The sequence below is a fragment of the Lepidochelys kempii genome, chromosome 2, assembly GCF_965140285.1.
Source record: "Lepidochelys kempii isolate rLepKem1 chromosome 2, rLepKem1.hap1, whole genome shotgun sequence".
NCBI classification, from domain to species: domain Eukaryota; kingdom Metazoa; phylum Chordata; order Testudines; family Cheloniidae; genus Lepidochelys; species Lepidochelys kempii.
In genome coordinates, this window is record NC_136381.1 from 225,276,580 (window position 1) to 225,289,233 (window position 12,654).

General features: G+C 37.2%; 1 protein-coding gene across 2 annotated transcripts in view; it reads left to right on the forward strand.

Annotated features, from left to right (window-relative positions):
* Nucleotides 1-12,654, forward strand: part of KRIT1 (KRIT1 ankyrin repeat containing) — a 41,766-nt gene that overhangs the window by 22,657 nt on the left and 6,455 nt on the right. For both annotated transcript variants that reach the window (XM_073333981.2, XM_073333982.2), the window contains 5 exons: nucleotides 323-430; nucleotides 1,998-2,154; nucleotides 6,216-6,367; nucleotides 7,500-7,666; nucleotides 11,795-11,882. In XM_073333981.2, coding sequence (XP_073190082.1) covers nucleotides 323-430; nucleotides 1,998-2,154; nucleotides 6,216-6,367; nucleotides 7,500-7,666; nucleotides 11,795-11,882 — 672 coding nt within the window. The remainder of the gene's footprint in view (nucleotides 1-322; nucleotides 431-1,997; nucleotides 2,155-6,215; nucleotides 6,368-7,499; nucleotides 7,667-11,794; nucleotides 11,883-12,654) is intronic.

The window sequence follows — 12,654 nt, forward strand, 5'->3', positions numbered from 1 at the left end:
TGGCCTGCAAACATACCTGCTCTTCCTGTTTTCCTGTGGAGACGCTGCCAGAAACAGACAGAATAAACAAAGAAGTACAAATAATGAAAAGTATTTAAACAATCAAACTTCTGAACAAGGGAAGATTTTAATTAATATTCTTGAAAATCCCAGGTATTTGCGCTCACAAAAGCTTATGCTCTAATAAATTTGTTAGTCTCTAAGGTGCCACAAGTACTCCTTTTCTTTTTCCAGGTATTTTAGTTATCTTCAAAACTTGTTAACGTTTTCCTTTCTAGATTGAAAACTATATTTATGCCAGTCTTTCTGTTCATATTTGTAGCACATTACTGATCAACAAGGAAGATCCCCATTGAATGTCTGCGAAAAGAGCAAACAAAATGATTGGGAAGAAACAGCAAAACTGCTGAAGGAAGCCATAAATAAACCTGTATGTGTTTACCTTTTAAACAGTTTAGTAGTCCTATTTTAAAGTCTTAAAAAATGTATTCAGAGTGGAAAACCAAGACGTGATCAGTCCACATATAGCAACGACAGTCTACAGGACACATACTCTGCATATATTTAGATTTTTGGTGTGAACTATGAAAAATCATGCATTTGTCATTTTAAATGTTTGCATCTTATACTTATGGCTCTACAGCTGTGTACAAGATTTTAAAATGTAATTTTTGATTTCTGGAGGTATAAAATAGCACAAATTCTACTGCCACTACTGATCATTCTACCACTGTTTTCTTTTGTAGGTATACCAGCGTTTTATATATTGATACAGTCTGCTGATATGTTGTTTTTAAGCACATTTTCATTTGACTTTCATGTTGTTGAAGAAGGAACTGATCCCTCTCATTTTCCCTTATACAGCAGTTGTTGTATGCTCTGAGCATAATAGATGTTATTGCCTTCTTATATAATCAGATTAATATAGTAAAACTAAATGTTTGGTAATTGAAGTTACTACAGTAAAAGTGGGAGGAAATGCTATAGTTAAGATTGCAAAATGTTTTCCATTCTAACCTCATTTTCAGTCAATGATAATTTTCCAAGACATTCACCTTTCTGACTAAAAGTTTCCAGGGTTGGTCTCTGAATCTTTTTGGGAAAGACTGAGCAGAGGAGAGATGGGGAAATACACTGCTATTATAATAAATGTTTGCAACTTTTTTTAAAAACAGCTAAAGCATTGAAACAAGTAGAGATAAGATGTTTAAGCCCTCAATTCAGCTTGGTACTTAAGCACATGAATTGTCCCATTGACTTAAATGGGATTATTTATGGCATACATAAAGTTAGTCACGTGCTTAAAGCATGGCTGTAATGAGACATGTTCTGCACCCACAATCCATTGAAGTTAATGGGAGTTTTGAGTAAAAATTATTAGTAGTAGTGCCTAAAGGTCTCAAGTAGATGGGGATCACCTTGTGCTAGGAGCTGTACAAACATATAATAAATTAAGGCCTTTGCCCCCAAAGAGTTTATGGCCTAAAAGATGAGACTTAAAGGATAAGTGAAACAAACAAGAGGGATGGAGGGAGGAAAAGGTAACGATAAGATGTTTGAATATGAATTATGCACACAACTAGTTTATATTAAATCAGTAGTAGTAATCACACTACATGCATATGGCAGGATATACGTAGGCACTTAGCCGCAGATTTTTGAAGGTATTTATGCATTGTTCTGCTCAGCATTGCAACACCTAAATACCTTTAAAAATCTGCATCTTAGCTACTATGGTAATGGGCATGGTATAGAAATGTAGAGAGACACAATGCTATATGGGTCTCAGAGGCCCCACAGATCTGTGAAGGGTGTTCTGATCCAAGATAAATATAAAATAATTCTGCACAATTATTTCTCTCAAAATGTAAATGCTACTAAATTGGATTAAAAATTGATGTTTGTGGAAGTGAAAGCAATAGAAGAGTGAGATTTTAAACTTATGATTAATTTGTCCCCATTTATTTTAATGATATTTTTATATATTTTTGCCACAGTATGAAAAGGTACGGATTTATCGAATGGATGGGTCATATCGTTCTGTTGAGTTGAAACATGGAAACAATACTACTGTACAGCAGATAATGGAAGGAATGCGTCTGTCTCAAGAAACACAGCAGTACTTCACTATTTGGATTTGTTCTGAGAACCTTAGTAAGTAGTTAGAGAACTTACAACATTGTTGGACTTAATTGTTTTGGGTTTTGTTTTTTTACATTTATTTTTGTAAATGTCTTGCTAAAGTAAAAAAGCACCCAAGCAAGACTGGTAGACCAAACAATAAACTTGCTGGCTTTCTTTAGTCATACACATTGTCCCGTCATTTTCTGCACTGCTGAGCCATTCTGGAGACCTTTAAAAAATTTTTGAGAATTTTGTTCAACTGTAGTGCAGAGAGGCAACTGCGAAAAACCTAGACATGATTAGGTTGATAGAGAGTTGGCTGTTAGTTAGATGAGACTTCAGAGTTGAGCAATGTTGAGTTATTGCGGGTTTTGGGGGTATGCTGGGGTTTTTTTAATACCTAGAAAAAAAATTCTTTAAAAACACACTTTTTTCAATAGCTCAGATTTGGTGCCTGTCATGCACGTTTTTTAAAATAGTGGTTCTCACTGGAAAGAAGGGGAAAGATTGTGGACCGTGAAATATCTTACAGTTCTGTAATACAAACTGTGGGAAAATCATCTTGAATGCCTTCTGGAACTTTAAACCATTGAGATCAGTGGAGTTGCTGCAGTAGTCTGCCTGGCCACCCTCCACAAAGAGAACTAGCTGTAGATGCCTGAAGAGACAACACAGGACTTCTGTGGGAGCTGCTGGATGCCTAATGCTTTTGACAGTCATGTCACTTAAGGTGCCTAAGTATGGACTTTGCAGCCTGGTTTGAGGCACCCACTCTTAAAATCTTTGCCTGCAAGTATAGGACCAAATCCTTCCAACCTTGCTCACATAACTCATATATGCAACTTAATCAACTTCAGTGGAATTATTCATATGAGTAATAATTAAAGGATTGGACTTATGTTATCTATGCATATGTTGCGTTAATTATTTAAGATTGTAAACAGTTTGTAATTTTTAAAGCATTCTAGTTTATCCCTGTAAGCCAGTGGGCCATCTCACCAGCCAGTGCATCAAAAGAACTCTCAGCAGCCACAGGATTTCAGTACCTTTTTTTTCAGACACTGAATTTTTTATTTCTCTCAAATAAAACAACATAATTTCCAGATGTAAATCATGGCCTTTTCCCTGGCCCGTTGTCTATTGTAGAAGCTATTACTCCCTGCAGCTCTCACTTCTCAGGTCCTCTGCCTGGGTGTTAATTCAAGTATGTCTGCTCCCTTCTGCTGCAGCTTTCCTCTCTGCACTTAGTTTCAGTCTTCTACCATATGATCCCTGGACTTTATTCCCTTCACGTGGGAAGGTGAGCTGAGCCTGGCACAGAGTGCAGCTGAGTCCCATCCCCCTTAAAGGGCTTCCTCACCCTGTGACAGTCCTTAGTGCATACTTACTTTCCTGATTCTAGCATTATGTACTATGAGGTACTTTTTATGACTATTTAGTCTGCTTAAATGTGTAACTAAGGTAAATTTGATTACCTCAATTTATTTCATATGTTTAATAAATTCATGTAATCAGAGTTGCACTAACTTTTCTTTAAAATTTTATACAAGTTCTCAGCTATATTTAGCACAGGAAGCATCCTTATTCCTGTTGCTAGCTTTTTCATACAATTCAAGACTCCTCTTGGATTAAAGTCATACGTATGGTATATATCTTTGTAATTCTTTTTCTTCAGCAACATTCATGCCACCTCTTTCCAACCGGATTTCAAAAAAATAGGTAGAAACGTGCATAAGCTGTAATCAGTCATGGTTACGCCTACTTGTCAGAAAAGGCTGTAAACAGCATTCCTGTGACAAGGTTGCTATGGGGCTCATTTGTAACGCCAGTTAAATGTGAGAAACTGTCATTATGATTTCAACAGCTTCAAATTGGGTTAGACGCCCTGCTGGTGGTAATGTAAGGAAAAAAGCTGCGCATTAAGAATTCAACACTCCAGTGCTGCTTTCTTTTATATATCTGGAATTTAAAATACAATGAGCGTGTGTTTATAGTTGAAATTGTTTTAAATAATGCTTTTCTTCAGTTTTTCTGTCTGACCATTTTCTCCTAGTTTCACCACTGTTACTTAACTTCCCGTTATGCACAACCAGTAGAGAACCATATGGGCCCACCAGCAGACATACAAATGCAGAGCTACAGTCTTTGAGATGAAAGGAGCCTGGCTGAATGATGATTTTGTGATGCTTGTGTCCCTTTTAGACCAAATAAAAATTGATTTTTTTGGTTCTCTCGCATTTCTGAAAAAATGTGGGGAAAATATCAGTTTGGGTGAAACAAAATTTGAAAATTCAAAAAATTTCAGCAAACTGAAAGAGTCACTTTTGGATTGAGCAAGATGTTTAGTTCAACCCAAAACATTGTGTTTCTGGGCATAATAAAAGTGCTAGATTCATAAAATAGGGGAGAAAAAAGGAGATGGTAGTGCCTCTGTGATGAGCTTTAGCCCAATGATTAGTGCACTTACCTGGGATGTGAGACACCTGAGTTCAGATCCCCCCACCTCTGCCTAAAGTGGAGAAGGGAATTGAACTTGGCTCTCCTACATTATAGGAGAGTCCCCTAGCCACTGGGCTGTAGGATATTCTAATGTGGGTCTCTCTCAGTCTTTCCTGTTGAAGCTGTTCCACTGTGCATAAATAATTAGTCATTGGAGAAGGAACATGAACTTGCATTTCCCAGATGAGTGTGCTGATCATAGAGTCATTTCGCATGCTCTCTCTCTCTCTGGCCCAGTGACTGTTTGTTTGTTTATACCAAGTGGAACAGCTAGTTTCAAAAAATTTAAACACCCAGTCCTTACCTTCTGAGTGTGTGTTCCATCTTATTTTGCCCAAAATACTGAGATGTTTTATTTTCTGTACAGGGAAATATTACTGATTTGTTAATTTTTTGTTACCAACAAGTAATTCTATGAAACATTCATAATTTTCCAAATTAGACTAAGAGTTTGAACTTTCAAAAAAAAAAAAAAGACTCCATGCAATGAATTCTATAGAACAGATTTAAACCAGGATGCTCTGTGAAAATACTTTGAGAAATCAGCTTCAGTTTCTGCTTGCCTATTTAAGCAACTAATGGTCATCTTACGTTAGATAATGAAAATCTAACAAGAAAACTATGATAGGGTATGATGTTTTTAATTGTAGAGGGTTTTAAATGTGGGAAGGACAAATCAGTAGCAGAATTGGGAGAAGATTTTAAGTGGGCAGTAGCTGTGCAGAAGCCAGAGAAGTCCGGGAGAGTTGAGTAGTGGGGAGCTAGAAGATAGGCAAGCAGTAGGGAGATCATGATGGAAAGGAGGATAGGAAAATGGGTTGCCTGAATGTAGCTGCTGCTGTGTGCTGGTTGGCACAAGGATCTAGATCTGTAGCTCAGCCTCCATAAGAGTAGGGAAGCAGGAAAAACTGCATGGTTACAACATGTTGGGATCATGATGCTTTACAGACCATAGAAAGGGCACAGCCTCTATCCTGAAACTATTACAGTTTATAAAATGGCAAATATGTTTCTAAAACAAACCAAAGATATATTTTCCTGTCAAGACTTGAGTACTGGGCTCTTATTTCTCCTAAAATAACTGTAACAATCACTAGCTGATACAATCATTAAAGCCTAGTAGTTAATGTAGTTCCTTACCCCAAATTGGGCATTTGTGATTCCACAGGCACTTGCAGAAGGAACCGATTCAGAAGCAATAAGAGGAAATTATTTAAAATGTTTTATTTGATGTGGTGTTTTGGCCTAATCCTGCAGTCCTTACCGCAGCCTTTTACTTGTAGTTTTAAGGTTCACCCATGTGTTTCATTACAAACTTAAATTTTTAACGTGACTTACTTTTTAAAAATAATTTCAGTTCACTTTTGAGAAGCTGAACATAATTCTAGCATGCATTTTATATTATTGATGTGGCCTCTGCTGTGATAAATTTGTCACCATGTTTGTGACCTTTTACATATGTTAAAAAGAAAACAGTTTTTTGTTTGAGAAGTGAATTCTCAGTTCTAACGTTTTCGTATAGTGTTAATTTGAGCATCTATGTGCTTGAGTCCCCTGTTTGTTATTTTAAATGAAAAGTTGTTATTTTCCAGGCCTCCAGCTGAAGCCATATCACAAACCTTTGCAGCATGTTCGTGACTGGCCTGAAATACTCACTGAACTGACAAACTTGGATCCTCAAAGGGAAACTCCACAGCTTTTCCTGAGGAGGGACGTGAGACTTCCTTTGGAGGTTGAAAAAAAGGTCTGCATTAAAGTGCTAATATCAAATACAGGTGCAGAAACAGAAACCTTTATCAGCTGGCAGTATGTTAATTAGAATGTCAATCTGTTAGTATGTTTTAGAATTTAAATAAATTTTGGGACCCTCTTCCCATCTGACAAATAAGAAAGGGAAGGATGTTGCAAACTACGGATTCAGAACCCATGACTTTAGATCAAATTTAAACCTGTTAGAAAACATTAATAGGTATAAGAGTAACTGTCAATTAAAGTGATTTGTTCCTCTGCCTGTGTGCATGTAGGGCCTAATCCAACTCGCACTGAAGATTAAGGAAAGAGTCCTGTTGTTTTTATAGGAGTTAGATCAAGCCTGTAATTCCTGTTAATAGTTGTGGGACAGGACAATGGTAGAATAGGCCTCTGACTTTTTACAATTCTAAGGTTTATTCTCCTTTTATTTTTGAAATTGCAGAAAATTACTTACATTCCAAACAAATGTGTTGTAAATAATAATAATAAAATAGTACTAAGCGAGCTCCTATAAACAGCAGTTTCTCATAAATGCTATTCCTTCAATAAAATAAAGACTTGTCCGAGTATACTCCTAAGCAATTAAACTTAATCACAAAACAGCCAATATTGTTTATGGATTGGAACCTTAGTTAAGCCAATCAGATTTTCCTCCAGTCCTGCCCACTTTCTAGTGACCAGATTCTGGCACCCTTACTCATTCTGAGTAATCTTCTTCTTACAAATAGTTCATTGATATCTGTGAGATTACTCTCAGAGAAAGGTGGTGCTAATTGGCAAGAGAAAGGGTGGTAGAAACTGGTCGTATAGAGTGAGAAAATAGATTTTTTTTGACAACAGTGTAAAATGTTTTTTGGCTTGTATGGGTTTGATGTGATTTTGATTTGGTATAGTGTGATATTCAGTTGTAATTTATGTATATTAGATCAGTATGAATGTGTAATTCAGAAAATGGAAATACTTGCATATCAATATTTTTGAATCATAGCATTTATTCTTCTTCTAGACCAAATAAAATACACATTTCAGTTAAACAAGATCATATCTTTGTTTCCTATAGAATCAGAGAAAAGTTATACTTAGTTTATAAAACAAAAATATTTAAAATTTATGTTTTTAAACAGATTGAGGATCCACTGGCTATTCTTATCCTGTTTGACGAAGCCAGATATAATTTGCTGAAAGGCTTCTATACTTCACCTGATGCCAAACTGATCACACTGGCAAGTCTGCTTCTACAAATAGTCTACGGAAATTATGAGAGTAAGAAACACAAACAAGGTTTCCTAAAGTGAGTATTTAAACTGAAAATGTTTTATTTTTAATATGAAATGTTTAATATAAACTGTTCCAACTATTTCCAAGTAAACTGCAGGTGTGTTGTATTAACTAGAAATTAAACACACTCATTGAGCTTCAGTATGTGGGGTACAGCTTCAGAACTGTGCACGTTAGTCCAGCCACTTAATTCACATATCAATAATGTGAGCTGTGCATCAAATCCTCTGTGTCTGGGATTGAAAGTGTATCCTGTGTGACTAGTTTGCAAAACTTAAGGGCGAGAGGACTTTGTTTTTCAGTGGGTATGTTATCATTTAAAAGAACAAAAATTTTAGTCAATTTTATTAATTGCTGCTAAACAGTATCACATTCTTGTAACATTGAGCTGTGGTTTTAGTGGTGATGAGGCAGCTATTGTATAACCCATTATACAAGAAACTGATTTCCCATTCATGTTGACTATGGCAACTTCCGATGTATACCAAGGGGGTGAGGGCCTGATCCTGCAAATCCTTATTCATGCGAATAGTGCTACTGAAGTGAATAGGACTATTTGCATGTGTAAGGATTCCACACAGGAATAAGAGTTTACAGGATTAGGACCTAAGAATAGCACCTTTTTGAACAAAATTATTTAGAATGTGCAGAAAAAGAAACCCATTGCTGTATGCTATACACCTCTACCCCGATATAACGCAACCCAATATCACACGAATTCGGATATAACGTGGTAAAGCAGCACTCTGGGGGGTGGGGCTGCGCGCTCCAGCAGATCAGCGCATCAGCCTGTCTGGCTTCGCCACGCTGCTCTGAGCAGCATATTAAGGGTGCCGGGCCAGAGGGTTGGATAAGGGGCAGAGGGTTTCGGGGGGGTGGTCAGGGACAGGGAGCTGAGGGGGGGAGGTTGGATGGGTCAGGGATTCTGAGGGGTCACTCAGGGGGCGGGAAATGACTATTAATAACGGAAATGCTTGAGGCCAAAGCAAGTTCGATATAATGCGGTTTCACCTGTAACGCAGTAAGATTCTTTTTTTTGGCTCCCAAGGACCGCATTATATCGGGGTAGAGGTGTATATACAGATTATGCAAAGAAGTTTGAATACAGACTTTAGATATCTTTTAAAAATTGGGAGGCAGATCCTACTGATTAAGATAGCAAGGAACATAAACTGTGGCAAGTCAAGTGTAAAGTATAATGAGGCAGGCCAAAAAAGAATTTGAAGAGCAACTATCAAAAGACACCAAAAAACAGCAATTTTTTAAAAAGTACATCAGAAGCGGGAAGCCTGCCAAACAATCGGAGGGGGCCACTGGATGATCAAAGTGCTACAGGAGCACTCAAGGAATTTATACGGCTGTTACGGAGAAGTTAAATGAATTCTTTGCATCGGTCTTCATTGTAGAGGATGTGAGGGAAAGTCCCACATCTTAGACATTCTTTTTAGGTGACAGATATGAGGAACTGTCCCAGATTGAGGTGTCAATAGAGGAGGTTTTGGAAGAAATTGATCAATTAAACAGTCGTAAGTCACCAGGACCAGATGGTATTCACCCAAGAGTTCTGAAGGAATTCAAATATGAAATTGTAGAATTACTAACTGGTATGTAACCTGTTGCTTAAATAAGCCTCTGTACCAGCTGAATGGTGAATAACTAATGTAACCGATTTAAAAAAAAAAAAAAAAAAAAGGCTCCAGAGGCAATCCTGGCAATTACAGGTCAGTAAGCCTAACTTAAGTACCAGATAAATTGGTTGAAATGATAGTAAAGAATAGAATTATCAGACACTTAGATGAACATAATATGTTGGGTAAGAGTCTATCCAGCTTTTGTAAAGGGAAATCATGCCTTGCCACTCTATTAGAATTCTTTGAGAGGGTCAACAAACGTGGACCAATGGATATAGTGTACTTGGACTTTCAGAAAGCCTTTGACAAGGACCCTCACCAATGACTTTTAAGCAAAGTAGGCTGTTATCAGATAAGAGGGAAGGTCAGCTCATGGATCAGTAACTGGTTAAAATATAAGATCCAAAGAGTAAGAATAAAAGGTCAGTTTTCACAGTGGAGAGAGGTAAATAGCAGGGTCCCCCAACAATATGTATTGGGACTAGTGCTGTTCAACATTTTCATAAATGATCTGGAAAAACGGGTAAGCAGTGAGGTGGGAAAGTTTCCAAACGATATAAATTTACTCAAGATAGTTATTAAAACTGATTATGAGGCTAACTATAAAGAGTTACAACAGGATCTCACAAAACTGGGTGACTGGGCAACAAAATGGCAGTAATTAAATAAATGCAAAGTAGTGCACATGGGAAAACATAATCCCAATTTATACATACAAAATGATAGGGTCTAAATTAGCTGTTACCACTCAAGCAAGACATCTTGAAGGCATTGTGGATCCTTCTCTGAAAACATCTGTTCAATGTGCAGCTGCAGTCAAAAAAGCTAACAGAATCTTAGGAACCATTATTAAGGGATAGATAATAAAACAGAAGATATCATAATGCCATTATATAAACCCGTGGAATGCCTATATCTTGAACATTGCATGCAGTTCTGGTTGCATTGGAAAAAGATATATTAGAACTGAAAAATGTACAGAGAGGGGCAACAAAAATGATCATGGTGTGGAACAGCTTCCATATGCGAAGAGACTAAAAAGACCGGGGACTGTTCATCTTAGAAAAGAGCTGACAAAGGGGGGATATAATAGAGGTCTATAAAATCATGAATGGTGTGGAGAAAGTGAATAAGGAAGTGTTATTTACCCCTTTACATAACACAAGAAGCAGTGGTCACCCAGTGAAATTAATAGGCAGCAGGTTTAAAATAAACTAAGGAAGTATTTCTTTACACAACACATAATCAACCTGTGGAACTTATTGCCAGGGGATGTTATGAAGTCCAAAAGTATAACTGGGTTCAAAAAATGAATTAGATGAGTTCATGGAGGATATGTCCATCAATGGCAATTAGCCAAGATGGTCAGGAACACTACTTCATGCTCTTGGTGTCCCTAAACCTCTTACTGCCAGAAATTGGGATTGCATGCCAGGGGACTGATCGCTCAAAAATTGCCCTGTTTTGTTCATTTCCTCTGAAGCGTCCGGCCCTTGCCGCTGTTGGAAGACAGGATGCTCTGCGAGATGGACCATTGGTCTGATCTAGTATGGCCATTCGTATGTTCTTAGGTGTAAGGGAAACGGAACATTTTTTCTGAATCTTGAGAAAACTCATTTTCACTTTACTTTGTGTCTGCTTTTTATTCTTGTGAGACAGACATCATGATTTTTGTTTATAATGTTATTTAGAACAAGTGCATGTATTTAGCAAAAGATCTCTCCTTTCAAATCTGTAACTTTAATAATGTTCCCTTCCTCCATATTGGTGATTTGATAACAGTTTTTGAAGTTTGGGTATCCTGTATTGTCCAAGTTTTCATTTAATTGTTTTCAGACAATAATATTTGCAGGTAGTGAAAAAACTTTTCAGGATGGAAGAACATTACATCTAAACTGATGATATTGCCTGTAGTGATTGTGCATAAAAAGAAATTGAGCTTTCTTTTGTAAACCAAGTGACTAATGTGCACTGATGGATTTTTGCACCTATACCCTTGGTTTCAAGTCATTTGTAACAGTTGGAAGTTAATGGGACAAATTCTCAGCTGTGCTGAGTTTACACTTGATGCAGCTGAGAAAAATGGAGAGGGAAAAAGCTGACTGTAAGCTGACATGGCCCCCATCATAGTTTAGAATTTACTAATGGGAACCACTATACTGGGCGAGAATCAGGCAGAGCATAATGTGTTCCATCCCATTCCTAGAATCCCTCACCCCTTCACCACCCACAGTGCAGGGTAGGTAGAAACAGGTAGTGTAGTGTCAACTACACTGGCTGTATGCAAGCTAAGGTTTCCTCTTGGTCAGTGGGAAACCTTGGCTGCCCCTTTAGGAAAGCTCTTCAGCTGCTGAGATGACAATAGAGCAGCTTGAATTGGGGCTGACAGTCTATCCCAATATTTGATACTTAAAGATATTAGTATTGCCATTCTGAAAGACACTGCCTTGTATCCTGTACTTTGCTCAGTGGTGGAAAACTTGGTAATATTTTTGCTTTTTGCTTTTTAGTGAAGAAAATCTTAAATCTATAGTACCCGTCACCAAACTAAAAAGTAAGGCTCCTCACTGGACCAATAGGATACTTCATGAATACAAGGTAAGAATATTAACACTATCCCCAGGTCCTGAAAATCCTGTCTTAAAATCTTTAGTTATTTTTCTTTAGTTTTCTGGTATTGTTCTGCATTATAGTAATATACAAAGCCAGAAATGTAGGAAGGCTAAAAATAGATAGTGAATCATTTTTTTTACTGATTCAGTAGTCCATTTTTTTTTAATATTCAGGTAAAATACACTGTACCTTGAAACAACATATCTTAGTACTGAGCTATTTGAACATTTTTTCTGATTATAAAATTAAAAGTTGACTTGTTTGTCAGTAAATTGTGTCACTGAAGTCATAATCTGTTTTTTTTTACTTTGATGCCAGCCAACTAACTGTGCTTAAAGGGGCACTGTCAATTCAGTTTAGGCATAAAGTACAAGTCAGAAGAGTGTAAATTTATGAAACCTAATAGAAATGTTTTCAGTGCCCTTTGGAAAAAAAAAAAAAACAGTTCTGAATTTCTGACAAATTGAGAGTTTGTCATGGGCTCATCTGAACAAGGGCACATCTCATGAAGTGAGCTCCCTTTAATTTTACCAAAGGCAATTGATAGCTAACTCAAGATGGCCATTTGGGCTTTAAATTACACAAAGTAAAACAAACCAGTCTTTTGCTCACTCAGTCAAAAGGTGTAGTTGGAGTTAGATCCCTGATCAGGCTGAGCTTTTGAATTAAGACAAGGGAGATCATTCCTCCTTTTTTTCCCAGGTTCACCTAGTCTGCACCTTAGAGGAAACAGCCAGTCCTTTTTACCTTCCCTGAT